We start from the raw sequence: 25,271 nt of genomic DNA, 5'->3' as shown, positions 1-25,271 counted from the left end.
ACTCGGAGTAGAACCGCTGCTCCTCCGGATCGAAAGGAGCCAGTTGAGGTGATTTGGGCAGGAAAACGGAGAAACCAGCAAAGACACAAACCATTTTAAAAGGCAGAACCGCTCCAAAGTTTAAATTAAAAAATAACATCCGTATATCGCCCAGCCCTGCCTGTAACCACATCGAAGTTAGCAGTATAAAAGGGGACACAGCCTGGTACCCGTTATTGGTGGAAACACTTTGGAAATAAGTTAAACCAAGCCGAGCCACGATGAGTGGGTCCTGGTAGAAAAGGGCCAATCGTGTACCAAAAAGGGAACGTAACGTGAGCGACTGAATGATGAAGAGTTTGAACACAGCCTGAGAGTTAAGCAGTGATCATGTTAAGTGTAAAAAATCACAAGAACTAAACTTCTTCAGCTCTTTACCCTGTTTTCTTTTTTCTTCTGTTATATCCAGCTGTGAAGCACTAATCTGCTGAAATCCCTTGAAGCAGTTTTTTGTTTCTTTTAGCTTAAAAATAAACAAATAGGCACAAAACCTCCATAAATATTGGAGGAAATCTCCCAACTCCTCATGAATGACATCCTGTTCTAAAAGGTGGTTTTCTGTTTTCACTGTGCGACGTTTTCTAAAACCCTCAGTGAGCCTTAAGCACGCCGACAGTTTGACATAATGAGTCTGACAGTTAAACAGCTGAGAAAAAAGGCTGAATTTTACCCCTGAGAGCAGCTCATTTATATTCAGAGGAATAAATTATAAATCCTCCTCCGTGATGTCTGTCAGGTGACGGGGACTTCTTAATTCATTTATCACGCCTTGGTTGGAGTCCTGACTCGGTGACAAGACTCCGGAGAAGTCTACGTTAAACTTAACGAGCCTCGCATAATCTGAGAGATTATGCTTCACTGCATTTAATTCAAAGCTCACATTTTCATTTAGCCGCAGAAACTGTTAACTGGGTTAAAAGAAAAGAATTAGCCTGATATTAACCTGATTTTTCCGATCTGAGTGATAGAAACTGTCAGAGAAAAGGCCAGAATGGACATCATGTGAAACTAAATTTACACGCATCCGCTGAGTCAATGGGTGATGGGTGGGAGGTCTCATCAGCAGCCTCAGCCAACTCGTTTGGCTCAAAGCCACTCATCCATTGGAGCTTAGATTTTATAGTCATTCTGAGAGATCGTAGAAATCAATGTGGGAGTTTCCTGTTTCCTGCCTTGCTTTAAAAAGCAAACCTCCTCAGTAACAGACCATAACAGGAGCTAAGGAGACACCTACCAGGCAGCGGGGTCATATTCTGCCCACACACGGATGAATTCATCAAGGTGGTGAGGTCCGAGGATGGAGGCGTCCCGTGTTAGATACTCAAAGTTGTCCATTATGACAGCAACAAAAAGATTCAACATCTGGGAGATGAAATCAAAAAGTCTAAATTAAATTTTTTTTACTTTTATCAGAGTGAAATGACAAATTTCTACGTGTAATACCAAATTAGATTATCAGTTTGTGTAGTTTGTTCACTACATCAAATCTGAGGTCCAAATGTTACAAAATGGCCAAGTTATAGCCATTAGCTACCTATCTAGGTTAGCTGAAGTCTAGATTAGTTGGAACCTAAATAAATGACCTGAGGAATTGCTGGATTAGCTGAGAACTAAAATAGCTTTGAGCTAGCTCAACACTAGCTTAATTGGACCAGACAGAAAGACAAGCAGACTCACGAAGACGATGAAAATGTCTAATCAAACATGAGAGAATGTATGAATTTACACGAGGTTGATGGAGCCAGCCATGTTTTATGAACTGATAGAAATTCTGAAAACAAAATCTGCTGAGTCACTGTTATAACTGAGAGGAACCCATGAAACAAGTCCTGCTAAATTGCACGGCTCAAACAGCTGACGCACAAAAATTTGGAAGCAAAACTACAAAATATGATGCATTTAGACTGGTTTAGATCGTATTTTTCTAACAGAAGTTACAGTGTCTGTATAAACCAAATCAAGTCAGATTCTACTGATCTGTTCTGTGGGGTACCCCAAGGCTGTGTTTTGGGTCCACTGTTGTTTATACTGTACACACACCCTCTTGGACAGATACTTGATTCTTTTCATAATGTCTATTATCACCTATATGCAGATGATGTTCAGCTGTACTGCTCCTTTAAGGAGTCTGAGTTCTACAAACTGTCTGAATTACTAGAGTGTCTATCAGCTATCTCCAGCTGGCTAGAAGATAACTTCCTTCAGTTAAACTCTGAAACGACAGAATGTCTGATCATTGCCCCTGAGAGCATGGTTCCCCTGATTAGTCTAAAACTTGGTCATTTATCCTCTGCCCTCAAGACAAATTTGAGGAATTTGTGTTGTTTTTAATCAGTGTCTCTTGAAGGTCACTCAAAAACGTTGGTCCGAAACGGTTTTTATCATTTAAGAAATATCTCCAAACTGTGAAGGTTGGTGTCAAAACATGAACTAGAAATGGTTCTCCATGCCTTTATCTCCTCCCGTCTAGATTACTGTAACACACTCTTCACATGTTGTAACAAAAAAGCCCCTGACCTCCTTCAGTTGGTCCAGAACTCTGCAGCGAGGCTCCTAACTGGAGCAAATAGAAGAGCTCACATCACTCCTATTCTGGTGCCTCTGCACTGGTTACCCGTTAACTAAGCCGATCACAGAATACCTCTCACAAAACTGTCTGCTTGACCCTTACCAATCTGGGTTCAAAAAGGGCCACTCCACTGAAACTGCTCTGTTAGCAGTGACTGAATCCTTAAAAGAAGCTAGAGCGACAGGCAAATCCTCAGTGCTTATCCTGCTCGACTTATCAGCAGCATTTGACACTGTCAATCATGGCTTCCTTTTGTCCACACTCTCTAGCATGGGCATCACAGGGAAAGCACACGCCTGGTTTAAATCGTACCTCACAGGACGATCATTCAGTGCATCTTGGCTTGGACAATCCTCTACCGTGCACCATCTTGCCACAGGAGTCCCCCAGGGCTCAATACTAGGACCTCTTCTCTTCGCCATATACACCACCTCACTGGGTGAGATCATTCGATCACATGGCTTCTCCTACCCCTGCTATGCAGACGACACCCAGGTCTATCTGTCATTTCCACCGGACGACCACACTGTCTCTGCACGAATATCAAACTGTCTCTCTGACATATCAAAATGGATTAAATCCCACCATCTCCAACTCAACCTCTCTAAAACTGAACTACTTGTCATCCCAGCAAAACCATCCATACAGCACAATATCTCAATCCAGAATGACTTCCTATCTCTGGCTCCTTCAAAGGCTGTTCGAAATCTGGGTGTTGTGATTGATGAACACCTGAGCTTTAAAGATCACGTTGCCTCTGTTGCTCGTTCATGCCGCTTTGCGCTGTACAACATACGAAAAATCAGACCATACCTAACACAACATGCCACCCAGCTCCTGGTGCAATCTACTGTCATCTCCCGCCTCGATTACAATGCCCTTCTAACTGCTCTTCCAGGCTGTACTGTGAGACCTCTTCAAATGGTCCAGAACGCAGCAGCACGTCTGGTCTTCAATCAGCCTAAAAGAGCACACGTCACCCCTCTGTTCATTGAGCTCCACTGGCTACCGCTAGCAGCACGCATCAAATTCAAATTGCTAACACTAGCAAACAAAGTCCGAGATGGTACGGCTCCCATCTACCTGAATCCTCTTGCAAAGGCTTACATCTCGGCCCGGCCGCTCCGGTCATCACAAGATTGTCGGCTAGCAGTGCCTACACCACGCTCAGGACAATCCAGACTCTTCTCATGCATCGTTCCACAAATGTGGAATGACCTACCAAGCCCTACCAGAACAGCGGCTTCCTTTTCAATTTTCAAGAAACTCCTGAAGACCCTGCTCTTCAGAGAGCATCTTCTAAACTAGCACCCTCCCTGCACCCGTCCCCCCTCTCTACTGTCCACTCCTTGTTCCCTCCTCTCCATGACTGATGTCAATGTTGTTGTTGTTATTGTTGTTGTTAGCCTCAAGGGCAACATGCCGATTATCACTTGTAAGTTGCTTTGGACAAAAGCGTCTGCTAAATACATAAATATAAAAACATTCAGGCAGCTTATTTGTTAATTAGTTAAGGGAAAACTAGTAAATACACCTGAAAACAATCCTTACCTTTTGCATGCTTTTAATTGAGTGTTTAAACAAGAGAGGAAAGTGTGAAAATGTTCATCCCTGTCTGAGAAAAGTGCATAAAGTGTGTAGTCAGGGTTTTTACAACCTTAAAACATCTATAATGATCATAAAAAATAAAGCCGGCTACTTTGCGGATTTCGCCGTATGTAGGTTATTTTTAGAACATAACTCCCACGATCAACAAGAGACCACCGTTTTCTTTTACAAGCCATTCAAAATGTTTTTAAAAACAGTTTTTTAGTAGCCTTTTTCTATGTAACAAATTCCAAACTGCTAGTGTAAATGTCTGAAATGATCTGAACATCAGTGTGGACCCAGAGAGGAGACCCTCTGAACTCCTGGAGGAGATACTGACCAGGAAGGAGCAGAGAAAGATGAAGGAGACAAAGTAGAAGTAGGCAAAATCGCTTCCACACTCCTTCCCTGAAGTTCCTGAGAGTTTGTCGCACGGCCGGTTACTGAGGCAAGCTAACATGATCTCATGCCACGCTTCGCCCGTCGCACTCCTGATAAAACGCAGAAGCAGAGGTGATTTCACACAGGAAGTCTTCTCTTGAGCGCCGTAACTGAGCACATGGAGTGAGATTACCTGAACAGAAGGGTTAAGGCCTGGAAGAAGGTCTGAAAGTTGTTGTGGTGATTGATGGCGGTTTCCTCGTTCAACTTGATGTTACCAAACACCTGTGAACAGGTGAGGAGACAAAACGAGTCTGGACGCATTTATAAAGACACAATTATTTTAATAATGATAAAAAAAGAGCACACAATTAACACTAAGGAGTGTGAACGTTTCTAAAACAGAAGCAAAACATAAAGAAACCAGACATGAACCGAATTTTTAGTCATCTCATTTGAGGGCCATTCTTTTCAAACCAAATCATAATCTGCATACTTCTGCTGCCTTTGCTTTCTCCCCCCTAAACCTTAATTCCTGTGTGACCAGCCTCGGGGTTAAACTGGATGTCGACTTATCAATGAGTGCACATGTAAATGCCACTGTTCGATCCTGCTTCTTCCAGCTTCGTCGCCTCTCCCGACTAAAGCCCATTCTTAGGAGGCCACTCTTAGAATCAGTGATTCATGCATTTATCACTTCCAGACTCGATTTTTCCAACTCGGCTCTAATTGGTGTAAATGTGTCTGTCCTAAATCGTCTGCAGAAAGTCCAGAATGCTGCAGCCAGATTTCTCTCCAATACAAATAATCGCTGCCACATCACTCCCATTCTGGCGGAGCTACACTGGATTCCTGTGCAATTTCAAATTCAACACAAAGTTTTAACTTTTACTTACAAAGCCCTGAATGGTCTAGCCCCCTTATACATCTCTGAGCTGCTCACCCCCTACATCCCCCCCGGTCACTAAGGTCTGCTGATCATCTATTGCTCATAGTCCCTAAAATTAGGTATAAAGCTCGTGGGGAGCGTGCGTTCGCCTTTGCTGCTCCCAGACTTTGGAACGTGCACCCTCTGGTGGTACGCCAGGCTTCTTCACTGGCACAGTTTAAATCCAGCCTGAAGACACATTTTTTTAATTTGGCTTTTGGTCAATGATCGGTCTTTTATGCTGTGGCTCTCTTCTGTTTTACTGACTTCTGTTTTTATTGACTTCTATTTTATGGGCTGTTTTATACTTTTGTACTGTTTTTAGGTGTTTCTATTTTATGACAGCTTTTATCTGTGTTTAATGTGTATGTATGTGTATTCTGAATGGTTTTTTAGGTTTAACTCTGTGCAGTGCTTTGGTCAGCGGACATGCTGTTTTTAAATGTGCTATATAAATAAAATTGGATTGGATTGGAGATACGAAGGCCTAATTCATCACTTTGTGAATGAGAAACTACAGCTCCATGAGCCAGGTGTGTAAATCCTCGGTCCTCAAAGCAGCATGTTTTAGTTGCTTCTCTGTTTCACCTGATTTAATCAGCAGGTGATTAACAGGTGATTCAACCTGAATCAGGTGTGTTGGCGGGGAAACAAGTACAACATTCAGGCTAGGGGCCCTCCAGGACCCGGGTTGACGGCTCCTGCCATAAACGTTTAAAAACTTTCTTCTGGTCCAAACGCCAGGACTCACCTGCATCCCGATGATGGCGTAGATAAAGAACAACATGGCGATTAGCAGGCAGACATACGGCAGCGCCTGGAAACAAACAGAAACATCGATGTCTTGTAAACATGGAGCTGCTTTAAGGATTTCATCCTTTTGTTCAGGAACCCGACTTGACCGTCGGGGTCTTTGATCCAGTTATTTATGAAGCAGCGGCGAGGAAGAGCGGGAGTTTGTTGCAATTAAATAGCCGCCTTTTAGACTCGGCAGTTACTGTCCATTTATCCTGGGCTTAAAGCTCTCACCGCTGACATTAAACCTGCTGCGACCCCGGCACTCCACGTATAACTCAACCTGTCCCGGGGGATTTAGGGAGCCAAGCGGAGCTGCGTGAAAATCCCAACTGCTGCCTGCTGAAAGCCTTTTACTCGGGTTTTAAGAGCCACAGAGGGATCCAGCAGCTGGCTTCCAGCCTCCGCTGCACTAGCTGTGTTTAACGAGACGGTCTGCACAGACACTGGCCTCTCTCCGAGTGCTTTAATTACTTGCATTTCCACATCGGCCTCCAAAACAAACAAGAGCGTAGTTCATTCGCTCATGATTCATACTCCTACATATAGGTGTGACGGTTTAGTTTTGGCCACAGCTGCACAGATCACTCCTTTGGGAAACAAAAACAGTCAGTTTTCCAAGATTTCATAAAAATTAGGGTCACAATGAAGCTCTTCTTAAAGGGACTTTACGGAGTTTTGAATTTTTATGCTCGCGATCGCCCCCTCAGGCCAAAAGCGTAAAGGCAGCTTCAATAGTAGGCTCGTGCACGAGGCGCGCATGCTGTACGTGCACACTCCTTAACAACAATAACAGCTGAGACAGACCCGTGTGTGTGTGTGTGTGTGTGTGGCCCGGAGGACAGGAGAACGCCCAGCTAATTAATTAAATAATGTGGTTCTGTACCTTTCTCTTCAGCACAGCGACAAAGGTTTATGATGGGTCAGTCCTCCTGCATGCTCAGATCATTCCCTTCCCTTGCTTGAAAAATTGTTCCAAAATGAAAGTTGAACCCACATCTTTTTTATCTGTGAATTCAATGCCGTTCGGCAAGTCTCAAATACAAATTTGGGCATCTTACTGTAAAAAATATACCATTATTGTAAAAAAAGAAACTCTAAATAAATTATGTTCACATCCAGAATCGAACCCAGATCTTCTGCATGAGAGTCAGACATCTTACAAGGTGAGCTACACTCTAGTAACATTCACAGTATCTGTAACATTTATATCCTTGATGACAGCTGAAACGACGTCAAACCAAAGAACGGTTCGGAGTGAAAATGGCTATTTTGTTGCTAATTTGCAGGAAATATCTAGAAGAAAGTTCTACAGAAAGTAGCTAAGGGTCCTCAGAAATGTAGCTAGCTTTGTCACTAGGCGTTAGGAACAGCGACAAAGTGGCACTGCCTCTCTCTCTGCTGCTAAAGCTACGGATAGCAAACGCTACGGGCGATGCCTGAGCGTGAACGCGTGTGAAGCAGCCTGCTCGACCCGAGCATCTCTCTTTTTCTGTGATTTTACAGAAAAACAGGCAATCACAGTAAAAATGCCAGGGCTCATTCTACAGGACCAGGGCATTGCAGGAGAATGTATGAAGAAGACATTTATTATTTCTATACATGTTTTGGCTGTCAGACTTCCATAATGGCCCTTTAAAAATGGATAACAGTTAACAGATATGTTATTAATTGTTCTCTACACTCAATAAATAAGTGTTTAAAGGTTCGTTATGCATGAAATAAGTAAGAGGGACATCTTGTGGTCAAATCCAGGTACTGCAGTCCATTTTTATAAACAAAAGGACCATTTCTCAGCCTCATTTTTTAAGTCTCATGTCTGTTTTCAGTTACAGGTCAGCACCAGAAGATTCCAGAGGAATACAACAGTGTTTGGTTTTAGAAATTGTTTGCCTTAAGTGAGCAGCTTCAAAAGGTTCCTGTTTGTGATGTCACAAAAAGGAAAATTAGCATAACTCATGTCCAGGGAAGGCGGTTTAGCGTCCAGGGAACAGCAGACAACTTCTCGGCTAGTAGAAGCTAATGTTAGCATTAGCAATTCCACTACACAGCAGAACTCCTCCAGGATCGTGTTACTTGTGGAGATAAAACATCAAAGTTGCAGAGCAAACAGAGTGGTGGAGTCGCTGTGCTTTTAACCAATAAGAGGTGAGATGTCCACATATCAGGAAATAAGACTGTTGTCTTCTTCCTCCACTCCTCCCAGTAACATGTACTTCCTGAAACAGAAGCGCTAGAGTCTTTTCCCACAGAGATCGACTCACAATCATTTATATTAGAGACAACTGCGAGTGAACTAGGTCTTTAAGAGTTTTATTTGGACAGATACCGCGGTCCAGTCTGTCTTTGGGACATTACCTGTGGACATCAGAGAGAGTGAGAGATCTCTGTGATAGGAAGCTGTAACATTTTAAACTTTTTTCTTGTAAACCTTTAACTCGTTAACTGCCATTGGTGACAAAAGTCATCATTTTATATCCAAACGTTCACTGCCAATGATTTGCATGTTTTTACTGTGTGGGCGTCGGACGAGCCCCCGCACCGTGAGAACGAACATCTCAGCTCTAAAGCCGATCTTCATCCGCATACGTCACACGTCACGTGACCAGGAAGCAGAACATCCATGTGTTAGGAGATCGTTTTGGGCCGCTGCTGTAAAAAAAGTGAGGCGCGAACCGGAAAAACTTCTGCCGATCACAATTCAACAACGGATCATGAAAGAACGGATAACGCTCGAAACGCGCGGATTCTTCCTGATGTAAGAGGTGAGTCTCCGCTTTGTTTTGGTTGTTTTGGCGTCGACATCATCCTAGAGCGCAGCGTTCTGTGGCTCTTAAAAAAACAGTAAAAACGGTGAGAAACGCTGGCAGTGAATGAGTTAACATTAAATTTTAGCTCAGCTGAATATTTATCGACACTTTTCTTCTGAACAACACTGAGAAATCCGCCCTTAAATAATTCAGACCCACCTTGAAGGACTGAACGAACGTCCACAGCAGGATGCGGATAGTGTAGCCCTGTCGCAGCAGCTTAATGAGACGAGCCGCTCTGAACAGCCTCAAGAAACTCAGATTTATCATCTTGTTCTGAAAAATAAAAGATCTCTGTGAGGTTTTCAGATGAAACACGTCTCTGTCTCCAGTTTGGACCAAAGTTTTGGCCTTTGGAGGCTCTTAAAGTCTGGATTCGTCAAAAGTAATTAACAGGCACTTCCTTACGTAAGTAGGATTAAATATTCATCTCCGAATGAATTATTCCAGTTCTTTTACTGCAGCGCATTCTTTTAATTACTTCAGTCACAGGTCACAATGTGTGTGTGTGTGTGTGTGTGTGTGTGTGTGTTCGTGTGTGTGTGTGTGTGTGTGTGTGTGTGTGTGTGTGTGTGTGTGTGTGTGTGTGTGTGTGTGTGTGTGTGTGTGTGTCTTGCTCTGTCTTCTCCATCCCCAGTGAGTCGTGGAGGATGGCTGCTTATACTGAGCCAGGATTCTCTGGAGGTTTCTTCCTGTTAAAAGGGAGTTTTCCTCTCCACTGTCACTGCATGCTTGCTTAGTATGAGGATTGCTGTATAGTCACTGACACTAGTCGTGACTCGATGCAATCTGCTGGGTTCCTTATATAGGAAACATTATTTCTGATTGGCTTAATGAACTGACCTGAATTGGAATGTTTATTATGTGAAGTGCCTTGAGACGACTCTTGTCGTGATTTGGCGCTTTATAAATAAACTTGAATTGAATTGAATTAATTACTCTGGATGAACTAGTCTCCGTCGCAGCTCTCATTCATGTCTCTAGTATCATCTCACATGAAGGGTGTCGCAGACACTTTAAGCTACAACTGGAGGAGAAAACCTCACGTTCAGCAGGCAACAAGAAAAGCCACTTACCGTCTGGAGGTGTCAGATGTGACAGAGGAGGGAGAGTGAGGGCACAGGCGCCAGGAGATGATGGAAACAGCCAAACAGAAACAAAAACGGGATAGAAAGGAGACCAATGAAGAGAAAACAGCACACAGAAAGCTACAGGAGCTCGTTCATGTTAAAGACAGGAAGTAACAAAGAAGGGGCGGGAGTCGGCGTTTTTATCCGTGTACCTACGCCATGACATTCATATTTTTTAATTCATTTCCTTTTTACATTTGTTTTTTATAATTCACTTTTTTCCTTATTTTGAGAAAGGTTTCTGGTTTAGGCTAACTGAGACTTAAATCCTGCCTGTTTAAATAAACCTGGACACTCACCTTATAAAGGCTTCATCCGGCTCCAGGGCACCCTTCATTTAGCTGCAACCTATCGGGTTGATTTTATTTAAATATAACGTAAATTTAAAAACGTCTAGGGTCGTTTTCTTTATCCTTCTGAGACCCAAGCTTTAAACACATTTCTGTGTGAAATACTGACGGGACCTGCGACAAAACTGAAAATGTTGGGGATGGTTCGGGACACATCTCAGGTACCGGAACGTCTCCCGATCTCTAGTCTATAAATCTCGTAACCCTCCCACTGCCCTAATGGGTGTGGCCCTGCGAGGAAAGATGACCATTGAGTAGGGTAGATGGTTTATCCCTTGAGGTCCATGTGGCGGGGGTGAGGAGTGAGCACCACCATCTACCCTACTCAATGGCCATCTTTCCTCGCAGGGTCACCCGTGAAGACAGTGGGAGGGTTAAAGGCGTGGGGCCAAAGTACGTGTCGGATCTCCTTCAGATGTACACGCCCAGCACCACCAGCGCTGTGACTGCCACCCTTTTGACCGAGCCTTTTATCTGTTTGTCGAATCTGAGACGAATATTTACATTTCTTTGATTTACTGTGTTTGCTGTTCTTGCTTCTGTAAAACACTTTGCATTGCCTTTGTGTTGAAATGTGCCATCGAATTAAGGCTGCCTCGCTCGTGCACGTCTCAGTGCTGTCCAGCATCAGCCCCAGATATGGCAGCAATGGCACTCTTGTGTTTTATGATTAGTGTTTCAGTCATTTGTATGCTGTATTTTTATCCGACGTTAATAAATGCACCCTTATTGCACAGTGTTACTGTTTTCTCAGCAGCCTGGTAGAAGGGCGTCTGCCCTGGGGCTGGGAGGTCGGGGGTTCAAATCCCAGCCAAAAACTTTTAAAATGGGACCCCATACCTCCATGCTTGAAACTCAGCTTTAAGGGCTTTGATTGGGGGGTTAACCCACTAAATAGGTACTGAGAGAAGCCACTGCTGCAGCTCGCTGCTCCCTACGAGGATGGGTCGAATGCAGAGATGTCATTTCATCAGTGTGTGGTGACTAGTGGAACTTTAAATCACCGTATTTTTCATTATGAATGATCAAATCAACATGCTTACAAATTATCAGGAACTTTTACAACAACAACAACAATAATTTAAACTAGACTGGTGATATTTAGACATCTGCAGAAATAGTAAGAACCCCAGTGTAGACCAAGCCCCCACAATGCGGGACAGAAATTGAGTTCAATGCGGAAGTGAAATAAATGTCAGTTCCAGCCTCATCCACTAGGGGCTGGTGTCAGAAGCGAGCAAATCCTCATTGACTCCCATGTTAAAAATACCAATTTCACAGCAGAAATAAACATGTTTACAGCCTGGTACCAACACATGTTTTAGGTTTAAATGATCTAGTTTACACTCATGACAACTCTGAGGGGAGTGAATGTTTTTCTCACTCTTCTGTTTAAGTGTATTAAAAGCCTAAAATTCTGTATAATTAATGAGCATCAGACCCACGTGACCACAGAGCTAGCTCCGTGGAAAGGCCTCAGTAGAGCCTCGGTCTGGCCTGGAAACTGCTCCGGGATTTTGAGTCTCTCTGTTTGTGTATTCTTGTTTGGATATTTTTTGTGCAATTGTTGGACAAAATGACTTGCTGTGGCATTAATTGCACTAATAGAGCGTCCAAGGAGTCTCCACTTCATTTTTTTCAGTAAGTAAAAGTATATTTATGTATTTTAGGTCACTGCCGAGCTGAGCTTAGATTTTAACATGTACTGTTTAACCATGAAATTTAAATGTAATAGGGTAAAACCCAGTGCATTTAACATAATGCTGCACTTTAGAAAATGGGTTGAAATATAACATGTTGGTGGAGCTGGGTTCTGACTATCGGCTTGTGGAGGTCTCGGGAGACCTCTGTGTTCCACCCGGTTCTCGCCTCCCCGCAGCTCGGCGCATCTCTGTCTGATCGAGGCTTCTGTCTGCTGCACTGGCTGACGGCTGGTTCTTATGGGAAGCCAGAACTGCCAAAATACGCCTCTTCTCCCCGCAGATCGGCACATCTCTGTCTGGTGCGCGGCTGCCGGCTTGTGGAGCTATGGGATAGAAACCTTTCCACCCGGTTCTCCCCAGCGGCAGCTCTGTGCATCTCAGATTGCAGCGGCGCCTGTCTGCTGCGCGGTCTGCCAGCTTTCAGCAGCTTTCGGGAGGCCTCTGTGTTCCACCCGGTTTTACCCAGTGGTCAGCCCGGCGTATCTCTGACTCAGAAGCTCTGGTGTTGTGCACAGTTAACTCCGGTTGTAGCTAGGTTGCTACCTCCGTTAGCTTAGCTCCCACCTCCGCGTTAGCTTTGGGTTAGCTTCAGGTTAGCTTGTAGGTGTCGTCAGTTGATCCCAGCCTTACAGCCCCACCCTCAGCTCCTCCTCTCTTTCCTTTTGTGGAATTGTCTGGGCTTGACGGAACCTGTGACACGGTCAAAATGGCGGTGGTGGCCACCTCCCGTTTAGCCTCAAAAACGTGTTATTGGAGCCTATGGAAACCCATTGTCCATGTATGTATACGTCGATGTTGTAGATACACTGTCTCCCTACACTGTGATCCTCTACAAAATCTCACATCTGAATAATTTTATTATACATAGTCAGTTTTGTATAAAATGGTCCAGTTAAAATAAAAAGTGTGCAGGTAATGGGGCTGAGATCTGACAGCTCTCTACACCAGGATCCTGTCTGAGTCTCATTAAAAGGATTTTTGTTCTGATCTTCCTGATCGTCCTAAACTCCTCTTCCTTTTCTCGCTGCAACTAATCATCCACCATCAGTAGATCAGAGTAAAAAAACCTAAAGAGGGATCCTGGATCAGCCTCATTTAGGTAAATTATCCTCCACTGATGTGGAGTTTTAACAGGTCTCGGATTCGCCAGCAGCTTTGCTTCATCTGCTCCTCTAGAGTGACGATCCTGAGGTGTTTTGTGATGCTCTGAGTGGTTCATCACGGCTGCAGCTCTTACATTTATCTCTGTGAACAAAATGTCCGTGATGCTTCCAATGACAGTCACAAAGTCGAACACGTTCCAGGGTTGTTTCAGGTAGTTCTGCAACACAAATAAGATGCAAATCAGGAGGTTTCACAGACAGCTCCTGCTCATGTCAACAGGAAACTTCAATCAGAACCAAAACCACTAAGAGAACCTCCTGAAGGAACCCTGAGCACTCTGCTCCTCTGAACGTCTTCAGACTGCTCATCCATCCACCTGCTGAGGCGGGAACCTTCTGCTCAGCCCCTCCAAAGTTGGTTTGATTGTTTTATTATCAAAGGCTACATCAGCAGAGCATTTAGAAACACAGATGTGAGCTCAGCGGCCAAACAGGTGGAGGTAAATGGTGTTGAGAAAAGCTATTTAATAAATGGGCTTCGGAAATGGAACAGAGCCAGAAGAGAAGCGCCTCGCTGCAGGCCCGACAGCACCGTGTCGGGAAGAGATTTATTATCCCTCCTGTCTCAACTCAAAAGCACCTCAGCAGCTAATAGCTGCAGTTTTAGAAAAAACAGACAGATCCTAGATTTAGTAACAGCATTTTGGGCTACATGCTGGCAAAGGTGGTAGCACTGGTGCCTCACAGCAAGAAGGTCACTGGTTTGAATCCCAGAAGAAATGTATGAAAACACAAAAGGGGAAACATTTCAGAAAAAGCATTTCACAATGAATAAGTGCATAATTATTGCACATAAATAATTATATCACATAAGGATTAAAGAAAGATAAATAAATGGACACAAGAAAGAAAAAAGAGGAAATAAAATACAGATACTGACACAAAGTTAAATAATTAAAGTAACTGATTTAAATGGAAAATCTATTTATATCACAGCAATAGTTGATTTGTCCTTTTTTTTGTTTAACGAAACACTTATTTTATCCAATGATGGCATGTTTGGCTTTCCACAGCCACATCTCCCAATTCAGTTTACACTCAGTAAATCAATTATTCCTAGTTTTCAGCAGCACTTTGTTTTGTTTTATGAATCATTTTATAATTTTACCCATCATCCATCCATCCATCCATCCATCCATCATCCTTCCTTCTATCCATCCATCCATCCATCAATCCATCATACTACTATCATCCATCCATCCATCCATCATACTACCATCATCCATCCATCCATCCATCCATCCATCCATCATCCTTCCTTCTATCCATCCATCCTTCCATCATCCTTCCTTCAACCCATCCATCCATCCATCCATCCATCCATCATCCTTCCTTCCATCCATCATCCATCCATCCATCATCCATCCATCCATCCATCCATCCATCCATCCATCATCCTTCCTTCAACCCATCCATCCATCCATCCATCATCCTTCCTTCCATCCATCATCCATCCATCCATCCATCCATCCATCCATCCATCCATCCATCATCCTTCCTTCCATCCATCCATCCATCCATCCATCATCCTTCCTTCCATCCATCCATCCATCCATCATCCTTCCTTCTATCCATCCATCCATCATCCTTCCATCCATCCATCCATCTATCATCCTTCCATCCATCCATCCATCCATCCATCCATCATCCTTCCTTCCTTCCTTCCATCCATCCATCCATCCATCATCCTTCCATCCATCCATCCATCATCCTTCCTTCCTTCCATCCATCCATCCATCCATCCATCCATCATACTTCCATCATCCATCCATCCATCCATCCATCATACTTCCATCATCCTTCCTTCTATCCATCCATCATCCATCCATCATCTTTCCTTCTATCCATCCATTCATCCATCCATCCATCATCCTTCCTTCTATCCATCCATCCATCATCTTTCCTTCTATCCATCCATCCATCCATCCATCCATCCATCCATCCATCCTTCCATCATCCTTCCTTCTATCCATCCATCCATCCATCCATCATACTTCCATCATCCATCCATCCATCCATCATACTTCCATCATCCTTCCTTCTATCCATCCATCCATCCATCCATCCATCATCCATCCATCCATCCATCATCTTTCCTTCTATCCATCCATCCATCCATCCATCATCCTTCCTTCTATCCATCCATCCATCCATCCATCATCTTTCCTTCTATCCATCCATCCATCCATCCATCCATCCATTCATCCATCCATCCATCCATCATCCTTCCTTCTATCCATCCAGCTCTAGTTCACCAGCTCAGTGGCCTAGTGGTAGAGCGTCCACCCTGAGACTGGGAGATCAGGGTTCGATTCCTGGTCGGGTCATACCAAAGACTTTGAAAAAATGAGACCCAGTGCCTCCCTGCTTGACACTCAGCATTAAGGGGTTGGATTGGGGGGTTAAACCACCAAATGGTTCCCGAGTGCAGCCACAGCTGCAGCTCACCGCTCCCCACAGGGATGGGTCAATGTGGAGATGTCATTTCACCAGTGCGTGATGACTAATGGGACTTTAACTTTAACTTTATCCATCCATCATACTTCCTTCCATCCATCCATCCATCATACTTCCATCATCCTTCCTTCTATCCATCCATCCATCATCCTTACTTCTATCCATCCATCCTTCCATCCATCCATCATCCTTCCTTCTATCCATCCATCCTTCCATCATCCTTCCTTCAACTCATCCATCCATCCATCCATCCATCCATCCATCATCCTTCCTTCCATCCATCATCCATCCATCCATCATCCATCCATCCATCATCCTTCCTTCTATCCATCCATCCTTCCATCATCCTTCCTTCAACCCATCCATCATCCATCCATCCATCCATCATCCTTCCTTCCATCCATCATCCATCCATCCATCCATCCATCATCCTTCCTTCCATCCATCCATCCATCCATCCATCCATCATCCTTCCTTCTATCCATCCATCCATCCATCATCCTTCCATCCATCCATCCATCCATCATCCTTCCATCCATCCATCCATCCATCCATCCATCCATCCATCTTCCTTCCTTCCATCCATCCATCCATCCATCCATCCATCAACCTTCCTTCTATCCATCCATCCATCCATCATACTTCCATCATCCATCCATCCATCCATCCATCCATCATACTTCCATCATCCTTCCTTCTATCCATCCATCCATCATCCATCCATCCATCATCTTTCCTTCTATCCATCCATCCATCCATCCATCCATCATCCTTCCTTCTATCCATCCATCCATCCATCCATCATCTTTCCTTCTATCCATCCATCCATCCATCCTTCCATCATCCTTCCTTCTATCCATCCATCCATCCATCCATCCATCCATCCATCCATCATCCATCCATCCATCCATCATACTTCCATCATCCTTCCTTCTATCCATCCATCCATCCATCCATCCATCCATCCATCCATCCATCCATCATCCATCCATCCATCTTCTTTCCTTCTATCCATCCATCCATCCATCCATCCATCATCCTTCCTTCTATCCATCCATCCATCCATCCATCCATCATCTTTCCTTCTATCCATCCATCCATCCATCCATTAATCCATCCATCCATCATCCTTCCTTCTATCCATCCAGCTCTAGTTCACCAGCTCAGTGGCCTAGTGGTAGAGCGTCCACCCTGAGACTGGGAGATCAGGGTTCGATTCCTGGTCGGGTCATACCAAAGACTTTGAAAAAATGGGACCCAGTGCCTCCCTGCTTGACACTCAGCATTAAGGGGTTGGATTGGGGGGTTAAACCACCAAATGGTTCCCGAGTGCAGCCACAGCTGCAGCTCACCGCTCCCCACAGGGATGGGTCAATGTGGAGATGTCATTTCACCAGTGCGTGATGACTAATGGGACTTTAACTTTAACTTTATCCATCCATCATACTTCCTTCCATCCATCCATCCATCATACTTCCATCATCCTTCCTTCTATCCATCCATCCTTCCATCCATCCATCATCCTTCCTTCTATCCATCCATCCTTCCATCCATCCATCATCCTTCCTTCTATCCATCCATCCATCATCCTTCCATCCATCATACTTCCATCATCCTTCCTTCTATCCATCCATCCTTCCATCCATCCATCATCCTTCCTTCTATCCATCCATCCTTCCATCATACTTCCATCCATCCATCCATCCATCATACTTCCATCCATCCATCCTTCTATCCATCCATCCTTCCATCCATCCATCATCCTTCCTTCTATTCATCCATCCTTCCATCATACTTCCTTCTATCCATCCATCCTTCCATCCATCCATCATCCTTCCTTCTATCCATCCATCCTTCCATCCATCCATCATCCTTCCTTCTATCCATCCATCCATCCATCCATCCATCCATCATCCTTCCATCCATCCATCCATCCATCATACTTCCATCATCCTTCCTTCTATCCATCCATCCTTCCATCCATCCATCATCCTTCCTTCTATCCATCCATCCTTCCATCCATCCATCATCCTTCCTTCTATCCATCCATCCTTCCATCATCCTTCCTTCTATCCATCCATCCTTCCATCCATCCATCATCCTTCCTTCTATCCATCCATCCATCATCCTTCCATCCATCATACTTCCATCATCCTTCCTTCTATCCATCCATCCTTCCATCCATCCATCATCCTTCCTTCTATCCATCCATCCTTCCATCATACTTCCATCATCCTTCCTTCTATCCATCCATCCTTCCATCCATCCATCATCCTTCCTTCTATCCATCCATCCTTCCATCCATCCATCATCCTTCCTTCTATCCATCCATCCATCCATCCATCATACTTCCATCATCCTTCCTTCTATCCATCCATCCTTCCATCCATCCATCATCCTTCCTTCTATCCATCCATCCATCCATCATCCTTCCATCCATCCATCCATCCATCCATCATACTTCCATCATCCTTCCTTCTATCCATCCATCCTTCCATCCATCCATCATCCTTCCTTCTATCCATCCATCCTTCCATCCATCCATCATCCTTCCTTCTATCCATCCATCCATCCATCATCCTTCCATCCATCCATCCATCCATCATACTTCCATCATCCTTCCTTCTATCCATCCATCCTTCCATCCATCATCCTTCCTTCTATCCATCCATCCTTCCATCATACTTCCATCATCCTTCCTTCTATCCATCCATCCTTCAATTATCCATCATCCTTCCTTCTATCCATCCATCCATCCTTCCATCCATCCATCATACTTCCATCATCCTTCCTTCTATCCATCCATCCACCCATCCATCCATCATACTTCCATCATCCTTCCTTCTATCCATCCATCCATCCATCCATCCATCCATCCATCATCCTTCCATCCATCCATCCATCCATCATACTTCCATCATCCTTCCCTCTTTACATCCATCCTTCCATCCATCCATCATCCTTCCTTCTATCCATCCATCCTTCCATCATACTTCCATCCATCCATCCATCCATCCATCCATCATACTTCCATCCATCCATCCTTCCATCCATCCATCCTTCCATCCATCCATCATCCTTCCTTCTATCCATCCATCCTTCCATCATACTTCCATCATCCTTCCTTCTATCCATCCATCCTTCCATCCATCCATCATCCTTCCTTCTATCCATCCATCCATCCATCCATCATACTTCCATCATCCTTCCTTCTATCCATCCATCCTTCCATCCATCCATCATCCTTCCTTCTATCCATCCATCCTTCCATCCATCCATCATCCTTCCTTCTATCCATCCATCCATCATCCTTCCTTCTATCCATTCATCCATCCATCCATCCTTCCATCCATCCATCATCCTTCCTTCTATCCATCCGTTCATCCATCATCCTTCCTTCCATCCATCCATCCATCCATCCATCCATCATACTTCCATCATCCTTCCTTCTATCCATCCATCCTTCCATCCATCCATCATCCTTCCTTCTATCCATCCATATTTCCATCCATCCATCATCCTTCCTTCTATCCATCCATCCATCATCCTTCCATCCATCCATCAGCCTTCCTTCTATCCATCCATCCATCCATCCATCATCTATCCATCATCCTTCCTTCTATCCATCCATCCATCCATCCATCCATCCATCCATCCATCATCTATCCATCATCCTTCCTTCTATCCATCCATCCATCCATCATCCATCCATCCATCATCCTTCCTTCTATCCATCCATCCATCCATCATCCATCCATCCATCCATCATCTATCCATCATCCTTCCTTCTATCCATCCATCCATCCATCCATCCATCATCCATCCATCATCCTTCCTTCTATCCATCCATCATCCTTCCTTCTATCCATTCATCCATCCATCCATCATTCCATCCATCCATCATCCTTCCTTCTATCCATCCGTTCATCCATCATCCTTCCTTCCATCCATCCATCCATCCATCCATCATACTTCCATCATCCTTCCTTCTATCCATCCATCCTTCCATCCATCCATCATCCTTCCTTCTATCCATCCATATTTCCATCCATCCATCATCCTTCCTTCTATCCATCCATCCATCCATCCATCCATCCATCATCCTTCCATCCATCCATGATCCTTCCTTCTATCCATCCATCCATCCATCCATCATCTATCCATCATCCTTCCTTCTATCCATCCATCCATCCATCCATCCATCATCTATCCATCATCCTTCCTTCTATCCATCCATCCATCCATCATTCATCCATCCATCATCTATCCATCATCCTTCCTTCTATCCATCCATCCATCCATCATCCATCCATCCATCATCTATCCATCATCCTTCCTTCTATCCATCCATCCATCCATCCATCATCTATCCATCATCCTTCCTTCTATCCATCCATCCATCCATCCATCCATCATCCATCCATCCATCATCCATCCATCCATCATCCTTCCTTCTATCCATCCACCATCCTTCCCTCTCTCCAGCCACTTGGGCCAGCTCCTCCTGGGGAATAATTCTAAATAACTATAAATAACATTTTGTGAATCGTGTCACACGATTTTAAGACTGACAACAATCGTTTACCTAACAACCTTCCAACAAACAAAGGTATTCAAACTCTAGAGTCCTCTTGCATTTCTGCAGGTTCTTCAACCCGACCTGAGCAGGAACCCGCCGGACCAGCGAGTGTTTACCCACAACCAAAACGGTCCTACCGGCTCACCAGAGGGTTGAAGGCGATAATCTTGAGGATGCACTCCAGCGTGAAGAGGCCGGTGAAGATGATGTTTAGGTATTTTAGCATTGACTCGTACTCAGCTGGAGCATCGTAGAACTGGAGACAAATAAGTGAACACGAGTACGATCACATTTCACAGGAGAACAAAACAAATGAGTGTTGTCAACGAAGTTCTACAACGCACAACATCCATGAAACACAACATCCATGTAAAGGCTAAAGGTCAAAGGTTTGTCTAAAACATTTTAATTAACTCTTATATGAACAGAGGGCAGGTTACCAGATGATCATGACATAAACAGAATAATCTCACACTGAACCCGTCGGTGTTGGACTAGTTAGACCTAAACTCCTGAAGTCCAGACCCATGGAGAATGTGTCGCGCCTGACTTCTATCATATGCCGACGATACCATCTCTACCTGTCAATCATAGCGACCAGTCTCAGTAGGACTCTTGGACAGTTTCTCCTATAACAAGAAACCCAACACCTTCAACCCAGCTTCTCTAAAACTGGACCACTCATCTTCCCAAGCCAAACCAACCGTACAGCCCAACGTCTCAACCAGAACGTTTTCCCAATCTCGCTCCACTAAAGATAGCTCAAAATGTGGTTGTTGTGATTGATGACCAGTTGACTTTTAAAGATCAAGTTGCCTTGGTCACTCGTTAACGCTGACCAAGTGCCCACATTGCCCCGCTTGTCCTCCAGCTCCACTGGCTGCCAGTTAACTCATTTCAGCTTTTTTCAGTTTCAGAACAAAATGAACTAATCACAGAAATATTGACAAAACAAGGAATTCTGCTGGAATAAAAACACAAGCTCCTGATTTATGACAGTAAAGTACCTCCGTAGGTGTGGTACACATAAAACTACAGATTTCCTAGTGTGGAGAATTTATTTTAAAAACCCCAAAACCAGAGCAGAAATGTTTGAGGAGAATGCTTCCTTGGGGTCAGAGGTGAGAACTGACCTTCATCATCAGAACAACAGTGTTCAGTGCGATTAAAGTCATGATGGCGTACTCGAACGGTGACGACACCACAAACTTCCACATCTTGTACTGAAAGGACTGCTTGTTCTCTGGCATGTATCTGGTGAGCGGCTTGGCGTTGATGGCAAAGTCAATACAGGCCCTCTGTAGGAAAGGAAAATGCTGAACGATGAAGGAAGCTCAGAGGAACACGATGAATTAAAACAGGATGCAAACAACAGAAGCAGTTGAGGTCAAAGTTCAACTACGATGCATGTAAGACAAAAGAAAATAACAAAACCAGTCAGGAAGAAGGCATTTTCCACTTTCACACCTCATTCTTCTCCAAGCTGCACTCCGACATGGCCTTGTCTCCTTGCTCCTGGAAGGTGATGATGATCAAAGCCACAAAAATGTTGACGAAGAAGAAGGGAAACACCACAAAGTAGACCACATAGAAGATGGCCGTCTCCATGCGGAAGCCGGGGCTGGGGCCCTGGTCCTCGTACGTGGCGTCAACAGAGTGCTTCAAGACCCTGAAGAGATGGAAAAGGTTCACTTAGCTGACAGTAAGATGCGATTGGCTACAGATTCATAGTTACTGTCCAGAAATGGGACCTTCTAGAAAAAGACGCTTTAAAGAGACGTCCATGTTCTTCACATGGACGGGGTAGTAATGAGACTATGTGATAAAATGGTAAAGTGGCCTGTATTTGAAATAGCGCCTTCTAGAGTCCTGGAACCCCCCAAGGTGCTTTACAACACAATCAGTCATTCACCCATTCACACACACATTCACACACTGGTGGGGATGAGCTACAATGTAGCCACAGCTGGCCTGGGGCGCACTGACAGAGGCGAGGCTGCCGAGCACAGGCGCCACCGGTCTCTCCGACCACCACCAGCAGGCAATGTGGGTTAAGTGTCTTGCCCAAGGACACAACGACAGCGACAGACTGAGCGGGTCTCGTACCTGCAACCTTCCGATTGCGAGGCGAGCACTTAACTCCTGTGCCACCGTCGCCCCATGACGTGATGTTTCAGACACGTTGAGCGGAGTGGTTTTACGGCAGCAGAGGTCATCATAGGTGGCGTCTATGCTGTTAACGGGACTTAGGGAAGACATTACAACTACATGTAACACTGATTTAAGATGCTGCTGCTGCTGTTAGGAGAAAAAGACATCCTCTGACTTCGGGGGGTGTTCCATTTTCATTTTCCTACTTGGAAGTTGGAATTTACGAGTATCGAGCACAACTGGAAGGCACCATTAATCTGGGAGAAACATCCAATCTGGAAACACTAGCCACAGCGTCGCACCGGTCATTTATTTATCCATTTGGAGCTGATTGTTGCACTTTGACCCAAGTTCTCCAACTTTTCTATTTCTCTGGGCAAACGGTTCAGAAAATTCATTCAGAAAAACCGAAAAGTGACCTAAATAAAAAAAGAATGAATGTTCTGCAGTTTGAGGCACAATCCTTTGGTTCTTAACTCAGCCTGGTTCCTCCGTCAGGCAGAACGAAGGCAACAGCTGGAAAAAGAAAAGAACTTGTTCATTCCTGGAACTGTGAACCTAGTTCACAATGTTTGAATTCTGAACTATGAGCTGAACTAGTTTATTTTCTAAATGTGTGAACTGAGCTTTGAGCAAGTTCACATTTAAAACGAGCAGATCAGCCACTTGGTAGAGTTCCAGTCCTTAGATCTCATTAAAGCTGAATTTAACTGAAAAATAAACGAGTAAACATAGAAAACAATATGGAGAGGTTTTCAATTAAAAGTTCCTACGTATTATTATTATTAGGGTTATTATCATTATTATTATTATCATTATTATTATTATTATTATTATTATTATTATTATTATTATTATTATTACTATCCTAACTTCCCCAAATGTACTAAAAACGCATTCACAGAATTAATTGAACACAAGTGAGTTTTATTAAAGAGCAAGTCACCCCCAAATCAGCTTTTATGCTGATAAACTATATAAATGCGTGTCTAATCGTGCTGCAGACACGTGTAGTCAATAGTTTTGCACTTTAGTGCATTTTAGTTAAAATTTAAATATTCTGCCTAAAACTGTCAGTGTTGTGCCGTCGTCAGGTAAAAACTCTGCACTGCATTTGAATTTAAATCTGCCATCGCTATTGGCTAAGAGGTACCCTAGAACGTTAGCTGGTACCATATGATGTCACAATGTCGTTGTGTGCCTGTGTGTGTGTGTATTTGTTAGCAGCTCCACCCTCTCGGTCTGCTAGGCAGCAGTATTTGTTGCATTTTTCAAACAGGAAGTGGGAGCGGAGTAATACTCTGGTAGGGGGTGACTTGCTCTTTAACAAATAAAAAAAATAAATCCAGTGAATTTTATCGAGATTTATGGATTTCAATTTAGCATTTTAACTGAGATGTCAAATTGTTCCGAATTGTTAATTGATAACGGTTCTAATAAGATAATATCAGGTATCAATAATAAAATCATATCAGCTTGTCACGGTTATTTTATGAAGCCCGTCGTCACACAGCCAGAGGTTTAGAGCTGATTAGAAGCTGCGGGTATGTTTCCGAGGACCGACTTGAGGAATTTAACTCATTCCCGTGTTTCCTCCAGCATAGCTGGCTCTATATCTCTGCTGTAGCTTCCTGTAATTCTCAAACCTGTCGCTCCTGGGCGGTTTACTAAGCTGCCAGAATTTAGAGAATTAAACAGAGAAAATATTCAGTTTAACGAGTCACTTTTCACCTGCTTGTGATGAAAATGACCAAAATCAATAAAAACTGGGGCATGAAAGGCTCTTGACAGATGATTTTAGTAAGCCAGGATGTGTTTTCGGTTTAATGAGCCTTGATTGCATCAGTAACGAGCTCAGAGTAATTCAACCTGAGAGAAATCAGCGGGGTTTCATCGGAGCTGCACCCCCAGGAATCCCGCGAATCCTTTCTTATTATTGTTTCTAGGAAGGAAATTGGTCTGTGTTGAGTTTGTTGTGTGTGTAAAAAGGTTAAAGGTCACATGCACGTAACTCACAGTGGCCACCCCTCTCCGGTAGAGACGGTGAAGAGCGTTAGAAAAGCCCAGAGAACGTTGTCGTAGTGGAACTCGTACTTCTTCCACTCTCTGGGCTGAGCTGTCACTGCGTCTTTATCGTAATCCAGGAACTGACCTCTGCAGGGAATCAGACAGGCAGCGACACACAATTCATGAACTCTCTTAAAGCACAAAGGATGCTGGGATTTGTAGTCATGAAGAAAACACCATGATCAACATTTAGATAGATTATAAGCAGCTGTGCACGGACCCTTCAACCCGTTACAAACTGTGGGAAACTCGAAAACCAGAAATCAGGCAGAGGAATCAGTTTCAGTCCTTTAAACCTGCAGGAGCTTGGTGCAGGCACTGCTTTTTACCCTCCAGCTCTACGGATCAGCAGCTGCTTGTAAAGTGGAAGCAGATGTTTAATACAGAATTTTCCGTACCTGCAGTTCCTCTCCAGGCTTTTGGACTCGTCGGTGCAGTAGAAGAATTTACCCTTAAAGAGCTGCACGGCGATGACGGCAAAGATGAACATGAAGAGGATGTAGACTATCAGGATGTTCAGAACGTTCTTCAGAGAGTTGACAACGCAGTCGAACACGGCCTG

The 25,271-nt window shown here is 44.1% G+C and overlaps 1 protein-coding gene across 2 annotated transcripts in view; it reads right to left on the bottom strand.

Moving 5' to 3' along the window:
• Positions 1–25,271, bottom strand: part of cacna1bb (calcium channel, voltage-dependent, N type, alpha 1B subunit, b) — a 231,019-nt gene that overhangs the window by 26,403 nt on the left and 179,345 nt on the right. For both annotated transcript variants that reach the window (XM_070552555.1, XM_054744924.2), the window contains exons 29-39: positions 25,108–25,268; positions 24,659–24,796; positions 21,959–22,160; positions 21,625–21,789; positions 20,637–20,747; positions 13,530–13,613; positions 9,269–9,385; positions 6,256–6,321; positions 4,770–4,861; positions 4,536–4,686; positions 1,274–1,401 (exon numbers count right to left, since the gene is read on the bottom strand). In XM_070552555.1, coding sequence (XP_070408656.1) covers positions 1,274–1,401; positions 4,536–4,686; positions 4,770–4,861; positions 6,256–6,321; positions 9,269–9,385; positions 13,530–13,613; positions 20,637–20,747; positions 21,625–21,789; positions 21,959–22,160; positions 24,659–24,796; positions 25,108–25,268 — 1,415 coding nt within the window. The remainder of the gene's footprint in view (positions 1–1,273; positions 1,402–4,535; positions 4,687–4,769; positions 4,862–6,255; positions 6,322–9,268; positions 9,386–13,529; positions 13,614–20,636; positions 20,748–21,624; positions 21,790–21,958; positions 22,161–24,658; positions 24,797–25,107; positions 25,269–25,271) is intronic.

This window comes from Nothobranchius furzeri, chromosome 6 (genome assembly GCF_043380555.1).
Source record: "Nothobranchius furzeri strain GRZ-AD chromosome 6, NfurGRZ-RIMD1, whole genome shotgun sequence".
NCBI lineage: Eukaryota > Metazoa > Chordata > Actinopteri > Cyprinodontiformes > Nothobranchiidae > Nothobranchius > Nothobranchius furzeri.
Note: the sequence above shows the minus strand (reverse complement) of the source record. Positions and strands in the feature narration are given on the sequence as shown.